This window comes from Diuraphis noxia, unplaced genomic scaffold (genome assembly GCF_037042655.1).
Source record: "Diuraphis noxia isolate RWA-SAM2 unplaced genomic scaffold, SU_Dnox_SAM2 contig0001, whole genome shotgun sequence".
In the NCBI taxonomy this organism is placed as follows: domain Eukaryota; kingdom Metazoa; phylum Arthropoda; class Insecta; order Hemiptera; family Aphididae; genus Diuraphis; species Diuraphis noxia.
Genome location: NW_028301711.1, coordinates 20542436 through 20560666, shown reverse-complemented (window position 1 = coordinate 20560666; position 18231 = coordinate 20542436). Strand labels below are relative to the sequence as shown.

The following is an 18231-nucleotide window of genomic DNA, read 5'->3' as shown; positions in this document are numbered from 1 at the left end:
TGCAAACGGAACAATAAATATACATCGGTTTTACAATGCAGTATGATCTAATAGGTAATACTCTAATTATTCTAATTCTTCGGTTAGATTCACAAGTGACAACAGCTTGGTAAAGAATTCTATGAAATTACGATATACTCATTTAGGATTTTGTCAAGGGGGAGAGGATATACGTTATCAAACATTTAATTTTCCTTAGGGGGGGGGGGGTGTAGTTCACTTACCATTGACATCACAATATTATAAATGAGTAAGTAATAAATAAGAGACCAAAGGGGAATCTATCACTCATATCTTCACCGTAAATACGCCACTGGTGGTGTGTACCTACACAAAGGTGGGCAAAACAATGAAAATAATTACCTGACTCAAGTTAAATTAAGCTCAGAAGATACATCAACGATAAGATAAAAGTGAACAGTTAACAAATTATAAATTTGACTCGATAAATTAAGAAAGTTAATATAGAAAATAATATCAACTTATCCCAGTTTAAAAAAAGTTTATTTGTTTTTATTTATATTTATTCTTTTTAATTAGTATATACTATATAGTATGCAAATCACATAAAACATAATATTATATTATTAGCAAACAGATAAATCAACAAAAACGTCAAAACGATAACTAAAAATCATATGGATAAAACATTCAATTAAGCCACGAATAGATGAAAACCGGCATCGAATTGTCCATAAATGATAAATATTATATAACTGTTATAAGTTATTATAACTTATAACGTTGAAGAATGACCACGACGGTAAGGTATTTTTATCCAATAAAGATTATGAATAGATACAAACTACGACTCCTCAAAGCCCAAAAGAATGGAAAAAAAGTATTCAATAACAAAACAATAATTTCAATACCGCTTAAATACTTCTATAATAAAATACATATTTAAATACTTTTTATGTACCAACTCAAATATGTATTTTTTAATAATTACTCAAAGTATATCAGTATTTAAATCATATAGTACTATTATAGTAAATACCAATCTTCAAATACACATTATTTTGTTTAAATGTATTAGGTAGTTATAAATAGTATGGGTAGTACACAATAATGATTTTTTTTTTTTATTAAAATAAGGCCTCGGCAACTATGGCCATTAGCAGCAATGGGTTAACTCTAAATCATTTACAAGTTATATAATTTACATCTTAAATACTATTGATATGGTTGGACTTAGTAATAAAGGTTATTATTTGTCTTATGTTGTCGGGCTGCTTCCCGTCTATCCACACAACGATTTTATTCAAAATATTAGTGCAATACCAACATCGCCATATTACTATAATGGAAAAATAAATTACCCAATAAATAAAGTAATAAATATTATGAATCATAAAATGATTGATAAATCATAAGTTGTTGTATATTGCTATATGAAAACAATTTATTTGTGTATACATCTATTAGTAAGATTATGGTACCTATGTTGAACTGGTTTTTGCAAAAACCAAATCGCATATATATATAGGTAAATAATAATTATGTATATACTATATAATATTTAGATCATTAATTCGATCCATTATCAGTAATTATTAACCTATAAGTAATTTATACAATTATACCGACGACTGTAGAACGATTTGTATAAGATACTAAAATTTATATTCTTGGTTTGTAATTTCATAAAAATATGAACTTAAAATGTCTGCAAAAAAATAACTTACTGTGTGTTTATATATATTTTAAATGTTTTGGTTACAGTATGAATTATTTATGACAATATTCTTGTTTCAATTTTTCGATTTTTAATATTTATCAACTGTAAAAAACTATAAAAAACTAATAAGGAACCTTTTATTAAAATTTCAAGTTTTTAAACTAATAAAAAATTTTAACTATTGACATTATTTATAAAATGGAAACCTAATACAAATTTCAAATTAATCAAACAACAAAATATCTTGAAAATTGTAGTATGTATAGAAAATGATAAAATTAACATTTATCTAGACCGCATGTATCTACTTAACAGTTATATTGAGTTAGGTACACTAGAAACTTCTTGGTTTAATTATCTAGTATTAAATAGATTCACTTACCTACCAGAAAACATTATGTTTAATAAATTAAATGATTTGTATTGTCTCAAAAAGTGATGACAGGCCAAACAAATAAAATAGAAATATACCCGTATGTAATCGCTCCACCCAGAATCTAAAATAATTAATGTTAATAAAAAAAAAAAATGCCAATGACACATAGTGTTCCCAAGCGGATTAACTACGCTCGAAGTTGCGTAACTTCAGTGATTGGATGAGAACTGGTGAATTCTGATAGTGTATCAAATATTTATGAAAATACTGGTTTAAAATTTTCAATCTTCAATTATGAAATTTTTTTAAGGAGGTACTAAATAATATGAAAATTTTCAAGATTTCGTCAAAATGTTAACTAAAAAAATACTTATATCTTATATTATGATACATTTGTTTAGAAAAAAAAAACAATTTTCATGTGATGTAAATTTGCTATTAACATGTGCACCATCCGGACCTGGGGCTTTGTTCTTTCTCTTGGCTCTGTCGACTACTGCATCCACTTCCTCTCTGGTGAACTCAGCGATTTGCTCAGCAGGTGTAGTGGGGCAAGCGGGTCTTCGCTCGTGTGTCGGGAAGAGCGTACTGATGACGGTCTCCAGAGTCTGGCGCTCCATAGTTGAGGTAGCCGGAGGTCCCCTCAGTTTACGCATCACTATTTTGTATGGTTTTCCAAATGGGTCATTGTCTACGGAGGCTATGAGCTCGCTCCAGCAGGCTTTTTTGCTGCGTGAGATCGCATGCTTTAGCTGCTTCTTGGCTGCCGTGAACGCGTCATTGGTTCTCTTCAGCTCATCGTTAGCTCGGGCCTCGTCGAAATCCCCCATGGCCCGCTCCCGCAGGCGTGATATACGGGATACCATTCTGACCTTGTTTCTTTTGGTTCTGATGCATTCCACACGCAGGGTGCCGATTTCCGGATTCCACCAGTGAACTGGCCGCTTCCCTGGTTTCGCGATCCGCCGTTTGGGCACTTACATCTTATACATTTGTTTAGAAAAAAAAAACAATTTTCATGTGATGTAAATTTGCTATTAACAATGAACAGAATTATACATTCAAAATTTATATTTTTTAATCAAAAATGAAAATGCATTTCAAAGTGAATAAGCGCATATATTTAAATTATTATTTTATTTTAGGGAGAGAGAGATATTTAATTAATATAATTCAATAAATTTTAAAAAATAAAACCATAATGTACTGATGTGAAAACAAGTGAATAGTATTCATATTTACGATACAATAACTTAAAAATAATAGTTTTAAATAATATATAATATTTATGTAAAAGTTACAGTTATAAAATAATGTAACACGCGCTCAAATCACTGCATGTTTAAATTCGATACCATTAAATTAAATTAAAATCACACTACAAACAATAGCTTGTTTACAATAATAATAGTAAAAAAAAAAATACACAATAAGCTAACTTAGTCCAGATTGACAATAATGTTATTTCATAATATAACCCAAGTATAATGTATAATACTATGTTTACAGTATATTTCTTAGTAATTTATTTATTCTAAAATGTATTAAAACCATAATTCAAGATATACTAGTTAGACAACAAAATGCGATAGATTAAAACAGAACTTGTTAATTTGAACCGTGCGTTAGAACTGATTATAGGCGATCCAAACAAAAAAATATATACTAATATAATCTTTGTACAATAAATATTATATATATGAATACATTTTATTAAGTTCACATAATGCACACTGAGAGTATCACCCTTAATTCTTCAGTAGCTGCTGATATGGTGATTCAGTTTACCAGTCACAAACAAATAAATTATTTCTTCTTGTCATCTAATCAATATATCTTAAATTATGATTAAAACATAAATACATTATCAATCGATTTGATTGATAAAATAAGGACAAGGTCAGGCAATGGGTTCTGAAAAATTTTGATTTGAGTTTATTGGCCAAGCATTAGACAAAATTGTCATTAAGTAATGAAACAAAATTTATTTTATCTAACGCAAAGATTATATTTTATTATTAAGAAAAAAATTTTAATTTTTCAAAAATTACATTACTCAAATGGACACCTACATTTAACATACAGTAGGCTATCCGCTTGTAAAATGTGTCATATCTTGCAAAGTTACTTATGGAATAAGTATATATCATCAACTTTAATCTAGTAGTAAGTAGTAATAACTGCAGCACTCTTTAAATTATCATAACCCATTGCTATACCATAGTACACAATAATAAAATAAACATATTTAAGAATTTTAATTAGTTTACAATAATCAAACTTGAAATTAAGAACTTAAAACAACAAAATATTTTCGAACTATAAAATAATATTTCAATTGCAAAAAAAAAAAGTAGTAATTATAAAAAAAATAGTTGAATTATCTAACGAATAGCTTAAAAATATAACAAAGTACTATAATCTTACACTTTTGAAAATTAACTAAATGTATCTTACTTACTAATTTTTTTTTTAACAGTAACATACTATTATTATCATTAAACATATAATATAATATTAAACACATCTACTGTTACTACTATTCACAAGGACAAAATACAATCAATGTTAACAATAGTTTATAAAAAAAGAACAAATAAAACTTTGGTAAACTATTTAAGGCTATTGGTTATTAATAGATGTGTAAAAGTGGTAAAATTCAAAGAAAAATAATAAATATAATGTTGGACAATAATAAGCATCTAATAAGATAATTATAGGGGATAAAAGCTTTCGAATTCGGTTCAGATAGTAACCAAAGCAGCCGTGGACGGATAAGAACTGGGCGAGGTGGAAGTTGGTCCTACCGAGGTTTCTTGTGTACCACAGGTTTACATCTGGGATTAGCTTCCTAGTCCAACATCCAGATGCCTCCCATCTCTCTTGTCAGTTATTAACTACCTCAAATGCTGGTGGAGCGCCTGCCCCGACTCTGCGTCTAAGGAATTCCGCCTCACGCTGTCTGGCCAGCAAGTCCGCTGGGGGAGTTGCCGCTATCACACTTGTTGCTGCCTCGGATACTGTGCGATAGGCACAGGTTCTGCGGAGTAGGACCTTCCTTTGGACCTTGTTGATCGTCTTGACATTGGTGGGAACGAGGTCCAATGTGTGGGCCCAGGCCGGTGCGCCATAGAGCAACACGGAGTGGACGACTGTACACAGTAGGCGCCGCCGGTCCTCCCGCGGACCACCGACATTGGGCATGAGCCTTGCGAGTTGTGACCCAACTTTTTCAGCCTTGGCTGCAGCTTTACATACATGCTTCTTGAAGAGTAGTGATTTGTCTATGGTCACTCCCAGGTATGTCATCTCCGATGATATCGGAATGTTTTCACCACACAGCATAAGTACCGGCCACTCGTATTTATACCTGTGGGTAAACATGGCGGCCTCTGTTTTGTTGGTGGCGATCTCTAGGCCAAGGCAGTTGATACGTTGTTCCACTTCCTGCAGAGCGTTGTTGGCCCTGTACTCCAGGGCCCTCACGGTGTCAGCTGATTAACTACCTCAAATGCTGGTGGAGCGCCTGCCCCGACTCTGCGTCATTAAATATCATTAAATATTTTCATTTAATCTGTGATTAAAGTTACAATTAGACCTGTCTACTACCTAAAATACAATATGAATAAACTGTATTCTATAACTTCTAAGTTTAACAGTTCACACTGATCATTCGTCACCATGATGACTTTAAATCTTTAAAATTAATTAAATTAAATCTTGTTTAAACTGATAAATATTGGGTATCAAGGCAAAAGAACATTGTTATAATAAATTATAAAATTTTGGGATTGTGTAATTGCATGTTTAAAAATTTCATTCTCTATGATTACTAATAATACAATAAAGAAGAACTTCTGATCTTTTTAAAATTGAAAGATTCATAGATTCTTCATAATAGGTATTATTATAATCATATATTTTATACTCAAGCAGTTGATCATAAAAAACATTTAAACATAACATTAGAAATTCAAAGATAAAGTATTAAAATAAAAAATAAAATTAAGTTTCTGTAATATTACAATTAAATTCACATAATATATGAATGTGTTTGAACATAAAAAAGTCACGAATTTTTGTTACACTAATGAATAAATTATTAGAAGGTATTATATATTATTTATTATTATTATATTTTATATTAGATATTATATGTTATAAATATTATTATATTTTATATATTATCATATACCTAACCTACCTATTGTAAAAATATTGATTAACAATTTAAAAAAAAAAATTGATTTTATCAATAATTTTTTAAAATACCAATCAATTAAACCTCAAAATTAAAAAACTATTTCATTTAAAAACAAATATTATAATGACTTTTTGTTAGATGCAATATTATATGTCTCATAAAATGTATAAGATTATTGAAATTGTAATATAACAGCATATAATCATAATAATAATAGTTAAACATATTATTAAAAATAAAAATAAATAAAAAAATAATTTAATATAATAACTTAAGAATTATCTAATTATTTAGGAATCAAGGATATTTACATAACCATCTAAATTGCTGTTCTGTGATCTACTAAAATTTGAAGCTATGAAGAAAATTTCATTTTCCAAACGACATTTTAACCGTTTGGTTAAAAATCAGTTAAATAATTTAAACATGACAGTCGAATCTATTTTTAATTCAACCATTGAACCTAAGAACAGTAGTCTAGTTAGTCCTGATGTCCCTTTATTACCATCTGATATTACTTCAACTAATTTGTCTCCTGTGCTGGACTCTAATGCAGATGACAATAGCCTTAGTGTCAATTCTCAATATATTGAAAATATGTCTTGTGTTTGGAATAGTAGTGAATCGTTTTCACAACCATCTAGTTCTAGTGATGGAAGTATAGTAAATTATGAGATGGATAACAATTCTAAAAATAATTATAATACCAATGAAATGAATAATGAAACTTTTTCTGAAAAGCTCAAAAATTGGAGTATTCAATTTAAAATCAACCATAACGCCTTGCAAGTTTTACTATCAATTTTAAGGGAAACACCAACATTTCAAAATCTTCCTAAGGATCCTAGGACATTTTTAATGACACCTAAAACAACAATTATGCGAGTTGTAAAACCAGGGTTGTATTATCATTTGGGCATCTTAAATAGTTTGAACAATATTTTTAATAAACAATTATCTGTTCCGTTGATTATTAAGTTAGCAATAAATATTGATGGTCTTCCTTAAAGTAAGTCTTCAGGAAGTCAACTTTATCCTATTCTGGGAATTGTTAAAGATTATAAGCCATTAAATAATATCGTCTTCCCTATTGGTATTTATCATGGCCAAGAAAAACCTTGTTGTTTTAATAACTTTCTAGAAGAATTTGTTTCTGAAGCTGTTGGTTTATGTGATAAAGAAATTATGATTGCTGGAAATTTAACCCGTATTGAAATATGTATGTTATTATTTGATACAGTAGCTAAAGCAAGTGTGTTGCAGATAAAAGGGCACGCTGGTTACTACTCTTGCTCTAAGTGTACAGCTGAAGGAGAACATATAAATGGTAGAATGTGTTTTCCTGAAACAAATTTTACTAAAAGAACAAACCAAGATTTTAGAAATCAAACTGATGAAAACCATCACATTGGAGAAACTATGAAAACCATCACATTGGAGAAACTATACTGACTCAAATATCTGGTTTAGATTTAATATCAACAGTACCCCTTGACTATATGCATTTAGTCCTTCTCGGTGTGGTAATAAAACTATTAGTTGGTACTTGGATCAATGGCAAACCACCTAATAAATTGCCCTCAGTGTTAGTAAACCAAATATCTGAACAATTACTATCATTTAGGCAATATATTCCAAGTGAATTTTCTAGAAAGCCCCGTTCGCTCAAAGAAGCTAAAAGTTTTAAAGCTACTGAATATAGATTATTTCTTCTTTATTTAGGGCCATTAGTCCTTAAAGATGTATTAGATACAGAGAAATATGATCATTTTATAACCTTACATTTGGCCATATCTATTTTAATATCAAATAAAGCATTTGAGTTTCAATATGTTGACTATGCTGAAAAGTTATTAAATTACTTTGTGAAAAGTTGTGGTTTTATTTATAGTAAAGAGTTTATGGTTCATAATATTCATAATCTTTTACATTTATGCAATGATGTGAGAAAATTTGGCCCATTGGATAATTTTAGTAATTTTCCTTTTGAAAACTACCTTGGTTAATTAAAAAAATTATTGAGAAAGCCTTCTGATATTTTACCTCAAATTATTCGTAGATTATCAGAATCTCAAAACTTTTATAAAACATTCAATTATAACAACCAACAAAGTTTAAATACATTAGAATATAAATTTTCAAAAATTAAACAAAATGAAATTATAACACAAGATTGTGTTGGACCACAATATGAGGAGCTAACATTACCGTTGTATAAATTGACACTATCAAAACAAAACCGTTGTTGTAAATTAAAATGTGACACAATAATAGAAATTTTTAGTTTTTCCTATCAATCTGAATCCAAAAAACCTATTGCTATTGGGAAGAAATACTTAAATGTAACTAATTTTTATAACAAACCGGACCGTTCTTCCTTAATTGGAGTTCATTTTGTTTCTAATTTGTGTGCAGAGTATGGCTATTGGAATATTGATAAATTATCAATGATAATATATCAACAAAATTGGTCAGATTACCATTTGGTCATGGATTTGTTGTATTTCCTTTGTTACACTCTTCATGACTAGATATAATAGATATTATGCTAAAATATAGCATAGTATTACAATATATATTATATATTGTGTTTAATGTGTATATTATATGTAATTATTTAAATAATATGAATATTAAAACTGTATTAACTGCAGATCAGATATTAAAAGTTATTAGGTCTTTAGTTTTACAGTGTTTATTAAATCTAATGCAAATATGCTTGTCAATAGTTGTAATTTTGTTAACAATGGAGCTGGAAATTGGGAACAATACTGCTTGGTACATAGTCAAGTTCCTAGAAGAAAATTCTGTCGAGGCTGTGCCTGTCAAATGGTTCAAGGACCTAAATCATTGCTATTGGCCTCCATATAAAGATACTGTAGTAGCTGAAGCAATACGTCTAAATGAGGTGCCATCCAAGTCATGGAAACTTTATAACTGCAAATTATTGTCAAAATCAAAAATATTTGACTACCCAACAGCCATGAAAAAAGCTTGTAGAGCACAATATGAATCAGAACTTTCCGAAGCTGAATCTGCCACAAATAATTCTATTAAACGAATTAAAAAAAAGAATAAAAAATATGATGATACAATGTCTGATGAAGAATACAGTACTCCTAATAAACGAACAAAGTTGATACCATCCCCACCAACATTTGGTAAGATTTATCATATAAATATATTACCTATAATGTTAATATATATTTTTTTTTTATGTTATGAAGTACCTATTGTTATATAGTTTATATAATAGTTATTATTATTTTTCAATTTGTTATATTATTTTAGAAAATTTTATGAATAATAGTACCAATGAGGATGATATTTTGCTTGTACCTGAAGATGTAACATCAAATGACTTTTTTATGAGCCCAACAGTTGTTATTCCTGAAGTGTTAGCTAATAATTCAAGCTGTACAATTGACACGATGGAAGAACTACAAAAGTATATTGATACAAGTAATAAATATTTTTATTTAATTAGTAAAATAATAAAATGTTGTGGGTGATCAACTTGATTTGTTTTAATTTAGAACTAAAAAAACTAATATTATGTTATATTGTTTTTGCAGAATTTGAAGATCTCCGTAATGATCAAACTAAACTACAAAACTACATACAAGTAAGTAAATATAATAAAAATTGATTAAAAAAGAGATCTATTTATTATTCCACATATTTTATACCAAGTTTCTATAACAAAAAAAGTATTAATTTGTTGCACATTCATTGGATATTTATTATTACTTTTTATTTGAGTTTCTTTATGTTCATAAAACTATTTATGCAATTTTAGTTGTTGAGAAATGGCAGTCAGACACTTCTAGATTATTAATAACTATGGGAATTCATCAAAAAGAGCAATTACGATATTTGGATAATATTCAAACAATAGTCAATAGTACCAATGCAATTGGTAATGTTGATATTATTCATAAGGAAAAAACAAAAGAAGAAGAAATCATATATAGACAGTTTCCAATCACTTGTTTGGAACATTTTAACGAATTAGACGATGAATTGAAGCAAATAAAATTATCCAAAGTTGATGTTTATGACGCACTGGTGAGTTTTAAATTTATGTGATGTTATAATCATAATTGTTAAAAATGTAATAGATTATAAATTCGTTGGTGATATAACATTTCCACATTTTTCCCCTTATTGTTAATAATTTTTTGATTCAAATATAAAGAAATTAATAATCATAAATTCATATTTAACAAACTTCTAACTAACAATTTCCAAATTACGGTTATGAGAAGTCAAAAACTCTCATTACTATTTCTGAGCTTATTGATATGCATATTTTCACTACTTAATTAGGACATAATTGATGGTATGGTCGTGTTTATAATTGTGCTTGCTTTAAATATTATATTTTTTAGTTAAATTTATCTAATAATACTATTAATTTTTGTTTAGGTAAAAAATCTGTCTCTTATTGGTGGATCATCATTTTGTGAACTTCTAAGACGGATGCTTAAAACAATTTTAACTAATCAAGTCGCTGAGCAATTCAGCTGGTTTGGAAGGCAAAAAAAATTAAGTTTTGCAACAACAGCCCTGGCTGATTTAGTAAGAAGTAATAGTGCTTTTTTAATATTTTTAATATAAATAGAGTCATTTTGTTGTTTTATCTTTGAAAACTGTTCTGCTAAAGTAGATCTTGTTGTTATACCATGTTGTTCATATTGTACATGCATGGTTGTAAATAATGATACAAAGTTATTAAAAAAATACTTTTTTTGCTGAAAGGTGCTGTAAAAATTAAATATAAAGAGGAAACAGACAAACATATAGAATGTGTTGATGGTACTTGGCTAGCTAAAGCTAAGGAAAGAATGAAAAATCCTACAACTAATTAATTACTTACCTACATAATAACAAATATTATTTTATGTTAATGTCACATGACTTTTCATTATTTTTTAAACAAAGGACTGACTTTTTTTCAATTATATTATATTATTAATATGATACATTTTACATTATATTATATTTATTTTTATTATATGTTATTATAATGATACATGCATTTTTATTAATTTTTCAACAAACGAGTGACTTTTTGTTTTATTTTATATAATACGAAGTGGCGGTGGGCCTAATAGAGGATTTGGTGTTGTTGAAAGGAGTTCCTGGCGGTCACGATCACGTTCTCGTCCTGGACGGAACGCTTCCAACAAAGCTTCAACCCTGTCTTCGCTGGGGCTCCAACGCTGGTATCCGGCATTGTTTTGAAGCCAGACAACTAACGTGCTTGTAGGAGAACGAATGTTTACATCTGTCCTAAAAATCCAACAACAGTTATTAAATAAATAAGTTTTTAATGCGTTTTGTGCAATTTTGAATTCATACTTTGGTACACTGTATTGAAAACCATGTCTGTAATAATGTTCAAATGCAGGGATAACCACCTGGCGTCGTTTGAATTGACTAGAGTTTAATTTTTGGACAAATGTTGTATCACCATCAACTAAAAATATGATGAAAGATAGAGGTTCGCTTGATTCAGATAACAACCGGTCAATATGATTTAGAGATGCTTCAATTAGATCATCACAATGTATAGGAGGGTTCACCACAAATGATCCGCTAACAGCATTTAAATCCAAAATTGAACTGAACATAAAAAATTAAGTTATTTATTAATGATTATTATTTAAATTAATTTTATTATCATGCACAAAAATAATATATTTTATTGCATAATATCCATAAATCATAATAAAAATATTAATTTCACCTATAGAATTATAATCTAAAAGTTTGTTACTATATTATAGTACTTAATAAAAATACTCTCTAGTAATAAAATATGATAATTGTGGTTTGTACAGACATGATATACTATTATACACAATTTCATAATATTAGTTTAACCTAATATTGAAAAAAAACAAATACTATGAGAAGCAAACAAACCCTCGGGATCCAAAATATGCATCGGTGTCTGGAAACGCTGAACAATACTGCCGGAAATAGCAATTTAGAGGTGATGCAAAACATTCAAATGTCACACCAAAATTCCTGTGCAGAGATTCTAGGATAGGCACTGGCACTGAAACTTGTGTATCAGGACTGTTAGAGCAGAAGACATTGTACCTTTTCAACAAACACCAAACTCTAGCCATGAAGTTTTCCATTTTTTTGTCTTCATAACAGCTGTAGCGGTACAATTGTTCCTATAAATAATAATCAAAGATTTATTTAATGATTAATATCTAACTACTACAGTAGTTACATAGTTAATAATCAGTCATAAAATCACTTACCAACTTTTGAAGGTACACAGTATTGATGAGTAACCTCTCTCCATTAAACCGGACATAAGTCTGTTCTTTGTCAGCCATGTACTCTACAGGCGGGAGACGAGGAGCCGGTGTAACAAATTGAACAGGATAACACCAAACTTTGTGTAAAGTTAACACTGCAAGAGCTGGTGCCATTTCTAAGCACATATTGTAATGTATTAATATATAAATATATATATATACATATAATTTATTATTTAATGTGATAAGACAGTCATTCATACAATTAATGTATTAATTTTTTAAAAACTATATTATTAGGTAATCATGATTTCTAGTTAAATATACTTGTTAACATTATCAGTTGTTTTGTTGACATACATTATAATAATAATTTATCACACAAATAATAATAACTTTAATCAATTTAATGTATGCTTATATGTATATAATGCCTAGAACCAAAATGCTACCAAAATCAAGTATAATAATGGAGATGTTAATCAAGAAAAATAGTCCAAAAATAATAATTTACAAACCTGTAATTCCTTGTGCAATCAAAAGCTCACTATTTTTTTCTTTGACTTTGCGAGCATATTCAACAGATAAACGGTATACCTTTGAGCAGATGCCTTCTACAGATTCTTTAACGGTTTGAGCTATATGCGGTTGACATTGCAACTGTAATATATATTAAAAAATGTCATAAAAAATATTGTTTTTTAAATTATTTTTCTGTACTTCTTACCTTAAGATGGTTTAATCGCTCTTGGAAATCAACATACGTAGCACCAACTGTCTTCCTCAACCACTGCAATGTATCTTCAGTGTTCCATTTTACAACCTTTCTACTCTCTTGCAGTGTGTTTCTACGCAACACACAAATTAATAAATTAATAATGGAGAATTATATAATAGACTACATTAATCCTTAAATGAAAATTAGACAAAATTAATATGGTCTTTAAAAAATAGTTAATATTAAAAAATTTAAACATAAATTACAAAGAATATTCAAAAAGCATAGCAAGACAATCAACATCAAACATTCCTGATACTTAATTTTATTGAAGTAGTTCAAAACATTATTTAAAGTAACTGATATTGCATACATTTGTTAAGAAAATATTTGGCTACTTTTACAGTTATATAACTCATGAAAAAATTAAGAATATTTAAAACAGAAGAAAGTGAGCACTAAAATAGTAATGCTTTTGTCATGACTTCCCCGATTCTTATTTTGTTTGTCAGACTCGGGATATGACATGGATATTTAACCATGAAATTAAATCTTATCCAGAATACTTTACAAGATGTCATTATTAAACAATCCTAATATTGCAGATTTATTTGGATGGTCAACATAAAATTAAATACTGTAAAAATAGCAAATGCTATAAAAAAACTTAGTTAACTAATAAATGTTTTTATATACCAAATACAATAAAATCCAAAATAGTAATAAAGGTATTGAGCACCTAATTTTTGGTTTACTTAAAAGAATACAATAAATTATGATATCACAACTATAAAACTTAATATTTTTTTCTAATCTTTTTTTATATGGAACAATTTATTAAATTAAATAATATACCTAGACTCAATGAGATGTTTTGCTGCCTCAGCGTATATAGATAGTTGTTTCCGAGCATCTGCAGTATACTTAGGCTTTGACAATCTTAATGGTATATCATTCATTATTTCGTTATACATTCTTAAAGACACTTCCGGGTAGCATTGAGAGGGTAATAATGGATCAGTTCCTGTATCAACTACTTTTCTTTCAATAAGCCAACGATTGAAGGATTCTTTTGGTGCATTGATGTCTAGTTATGAAAAAGATTTATGAATACAATGTAATTTTTAAGTTATACAATAATTATACTGGAATACTTACTCTCTCGAGACTGACATAGTTCTTGGTAACATTGTCTTAATTTTGCTACCAAATTTCCACGATAAAACTCGATATCTGGATGTGGCTGAGACATTGTGGACGGCGATCGCTCAAATATAACAACATTTGTAGGTATTTCAAGTTCCCACGGACAACTACAAAAAAAATTAATTTAAATAATAATTTTGTTTATAGCAATTAAAAAAGAATAATAAATATTTTAATTGTTGTGGTGCTAAAAATTAATCCAATAGTAAATGTCACAACAATATTTCAAATAAAATAAATAAATTATACCTAATGATTATAGATTATTTTAGATTTAAGAAAACATTTCCATCACGATAAATACTTATGTTTTTGTACAATAATATTAATGATCGGTGAATAACAATATTTTACATCTAACAAAATATGTTTAAATATATATATATATGTGGATATTATAAACACAATGTTAAATTCTATGAAACAACTTTGATATTTAAGAATAGCCTGGAATACAATTTTAGTAAACATCCTATTAAAATATCAAAAACTTACGTGAGTATCATTTTTTTTATTGCAGGGCCTAAGACTATTTCTTCAGCCGGTCTTTTTTTCATTAACATTGGATTTGTCCCATTATGTGGACCATCACTTGTTATTCCCAGAGGGTCTGATGTAACGTCAACCTATAAATTTGATCATATATTATAATCTAATACAATATGACTTATAGCTAAGTTCATACACACCTGTCTCAAATGTGGGAACTCCCAAAGAGATTCACCAGTCAGCTTATTCCAAAAATAAGGACGGTTTTCGCGTTTACTCCAAAACTTTTTCCATCCTTGTTGCAACAGTTCTATCGGTAATTCAGGTTCAATATATGTATTTATTGGCAAGCCCTAAAAAGAAAGTAATATGGTTAAATAAAGAACAGATGTTAGATGGCTAGAAGTTACTTACATGTGGTGTCTGTGAACTTGTATGTATGACGCTTGGATGAGGACAAGAATTATTAATATTATTCATTTGGATATTATTTTGGTCTAAAATACCGAGTGGTGGTTGCATTTTTATCGGAACTGGTATCATAATATCATGCGATGGCATTGTGTTCCATCCTTGTACATTGTTCATCATTTCTTGTTGGTCATTCATTTCATTAATTATGTAATCTAGAATAGGTATACAATATAAGGTAGTACATAAGTCAAAATATCAAACAAAACAAAATTACCAAATTGTAGTAATAATAATGTTAGATGTTTTGACACTTGGTGAAAAAATAATTCAAATTAATTTTAACATTTAATAAATAACAAAATGAAACAAGAAATTTCAAATTGTATTTATTTTCAAAAAATTTAAAAATAATCTTGTAAATTATATTGATGTGAATTTTTTATAAAGCACGGTTAGGTATATCAACATTTTTATTAATTAAGTAATGAAAAAAATTATTAGATTGTTTAAAACTTAAAAAGATACTTGCCATAAGGCGAGCTAACTATACAAGTCAACAATTTAACATAGTTTTACCATGTTCAGCTGCTTATGTGTTTACATCGAGGTTTACATCAATTTTAATGCAAAACATTTTTTTAAATAAAATAAAACATTTTCTCATCCAAACAAAAAATTATAATTATTTAAGTTACCAAAATAAATACCTAATAATTTAATAACTTAAATATTAAAAACAACTTAACTTTAGCGACATCATTAAATTTTTAATAAATAGGTAGTATAAACATTTTTAATACAAAATGTGTCAATCGAATCCATTTAATTGCTGTAATTTTTAAATATTTGTAATAAGATATTTATATATATTTTTTTTTTATGAATGAGATTATGAGATTTCAACATTAAATTATAATAGGTACCAACCTATATATTTATATTTATATATTGTTCCTACCTACATAATATTGCCAATTTAATGACAATTTATTTTACTGTTAAAAATATTTAACGAATAACACTATACATTCAATATAATACAAAGAATTGTTATATTTTGATTTCATATGTCGGTGAGAACTGACTTAAGTTTCCTAAATTACATAATACATAATATAAAATACAAAATATTTTGACATACCATTTTTCATAGACGGCAAACAATTTTGAAGCTCCATGATTTTTTTAGTTATTTCACTGAAGGTTCATACAAAACATTATTTTGGTGTTCAATGGTAGGTTGGCACAAAAAACCTATGAGAAAAAAAGTAAACATATTAAAAAATATATATATAATCAACTACACAAGTACTTATGTAGATCACAATAGAGCAATAGTTTTTAATGATTTCAAGCACACAATATAGAATACATTGAAAAGAGCTGAAGTAAAATAATATATTCTTTTCTAAGTACCGATGATTGTATAATGCAACCAATTACCTTAAAAGTTAACGATAATGAAATCTACAATACAGTGACGCGGGCACGCAATTGACAAATTCATGGGAATTCAATAATATAGTTTGGGGTAAGTCCACAAATTGAAAATCTGATCGACTGGAAGCGAACGAACACTATGGAATTGTGAAGAAGGAATGACAACCACTCTCAACACAAGGGATGACTGCGCATTGAACACAAACTGAGGAATGCTTCGTGTAGGAGGGGGAAAGGTCGAGGATTAAGGAGCAGACAATGAACGGAAAATAAATTTAAAGACCAGACTTCCGTGGCGAGAGGGACAGCATACATAGGAGGACCACCAGCGGCGGTGACTATGGCATCGTATTCTTGTGGACCAGACGACATGGTGAAGAACCACGGCTGCCTGGCCCACTCCAGAACTACACGCCGCAGCAGATTTTCTGGGTGAGCGCCGCCAACGTGTGGTGTTCGAAATACCGTCCGGAAGCACTCAATATAGAAAATAATATCAACTTATCCCAGTTTAAAAAAAGTTTATTTGTTTTTATTTATATTTGTTCTTTTTAATTAGTATATACTATATAGTATGCAAATCACATAAAGTATGACTGTGTCCATCTAATCTAATAAAATATATCAATATACAAAATTATTTTATCTAGAAAAAGAACAGAAATATTTGTGTTAATAAGGCATTTTATTTTATATTAATGTTTACATATAAACGAAAAATGACTAAATGTTTTTTACATGATGGATTATTTTTAAATCAAATGAGAAAAGCTAAGTTATTTCCACTGTCAATTTCAACTAGTTAAGTTCATTAATTGATTACGAAATAAACTAACTAGTTGAGTTAAAAAGTTTAAAAAAAAATTAATTTTTTAACTATGTAGGTAGTTAATACCGCCTTTATGACTTTACAGATAGGCACATATATGATATTTAAGTGGAATTATATAGAAACAGTTTCATATTAGGTTTCTTATTGTTTTACTTTACACTTAAGTACCTACTAAGCCTTTACAAATTCTAAGTAGCATTAATTTTATATTCTTAAATGTGAATCAGAAAAATATTTAAAACAGCAAAATATAAACCATTTGTAATCGTATTAATTATTTTAAACACTTGAACGAAACTCTGATACATTCTATTTAAAATTTATATTATTAATTATCATAATATTATATTAGTAGCAAAAAGATAAATCAACAAAAACGTCAAAACGATAACTAAAAATCATATTGATAAAACATTCAATTAAGCCACGAATAGATGAAAACCGGCATCGAATTATCCATAAATGATAAATATTATATAACTGTTTTAAGTTATTATAACTTATAACGTTGAAGAATGACCACGACGGTAAGGTATTTTTATCCAATAAAGATTATGAATAGATACAAACTACGACTCAAAGCCCAAAAG

General features: G+C 28.3%; 2 protein-coding genes across 3 annotated transcripts; one reads left to right on the top strand and one right to left on the bottom strand.

Moving 5' to 3' along the window:
• Nucleotides 1–8916: 8916 nt before the first annotated feature.
• LOC149060299 (uncharacterized) lies at nt 8917–11132 on the top strand. Its single transcript, XM_089228651.1, has 6 exons — nt 8917–9422; nt 9553–9723; nt 9837–9886; nt 10069–10329; nt 10690–10849; nt 11023–11132. The coding sequence occupies exons 1-6, from the start codon at nt 8969–8971 to the stop codon at nt 11130–11132; spliced, it is 1206 nt and encodes a 401-aa protein (XP_089084777.1). The 5' UTR covers nt 8917–8968.
• Nucleotides 11133–11313: 181 nt separating this feature from the next.
• Nucleotides 11314–17093, bottom strand: LOC149060298 (mRNA (2'-O-methyladenosine-N(6)-)-methyltransferase-like). Of its 2 annotated transcripts, XM_089216292.1 has the most exons (13): nt 16813–17093; nt 16511–16623; nt 15370–15581; nt 15156–15308; nt 14962–15092; nt 14419–14573; nt 14116–14347; nt 13270–13390; nt 13061–13202; nt 12543–12718; nt 12193–12452; nt 11626–11889; nt 11314–11556 (listed from the first exon to the last, which is right to left on the bottom strand). In XM_089216292.1, the coding sequence occupies exons 2-13, from the start codon at nt 16545–16547 to the stop codon at nt 11346–11348; spliced, it is 2094 nt and encodes a 697-aa protein (XP_089072418.1). In that variant the 5' UTR covers nt 16548–16623; nt 16813–17093; the 3' UTR covers nt 11314–11345. The 2 variants fall into 2 exon arrangements, with proteins under 2 accessions (XP_089072418.1, XP_089072417.1); XM_089216291.1 differs by having other exon boundaries at nt 16511–17093.
• Between the last annotated feature and the right edge of the window lie 1138 nt (nt 17094–18231).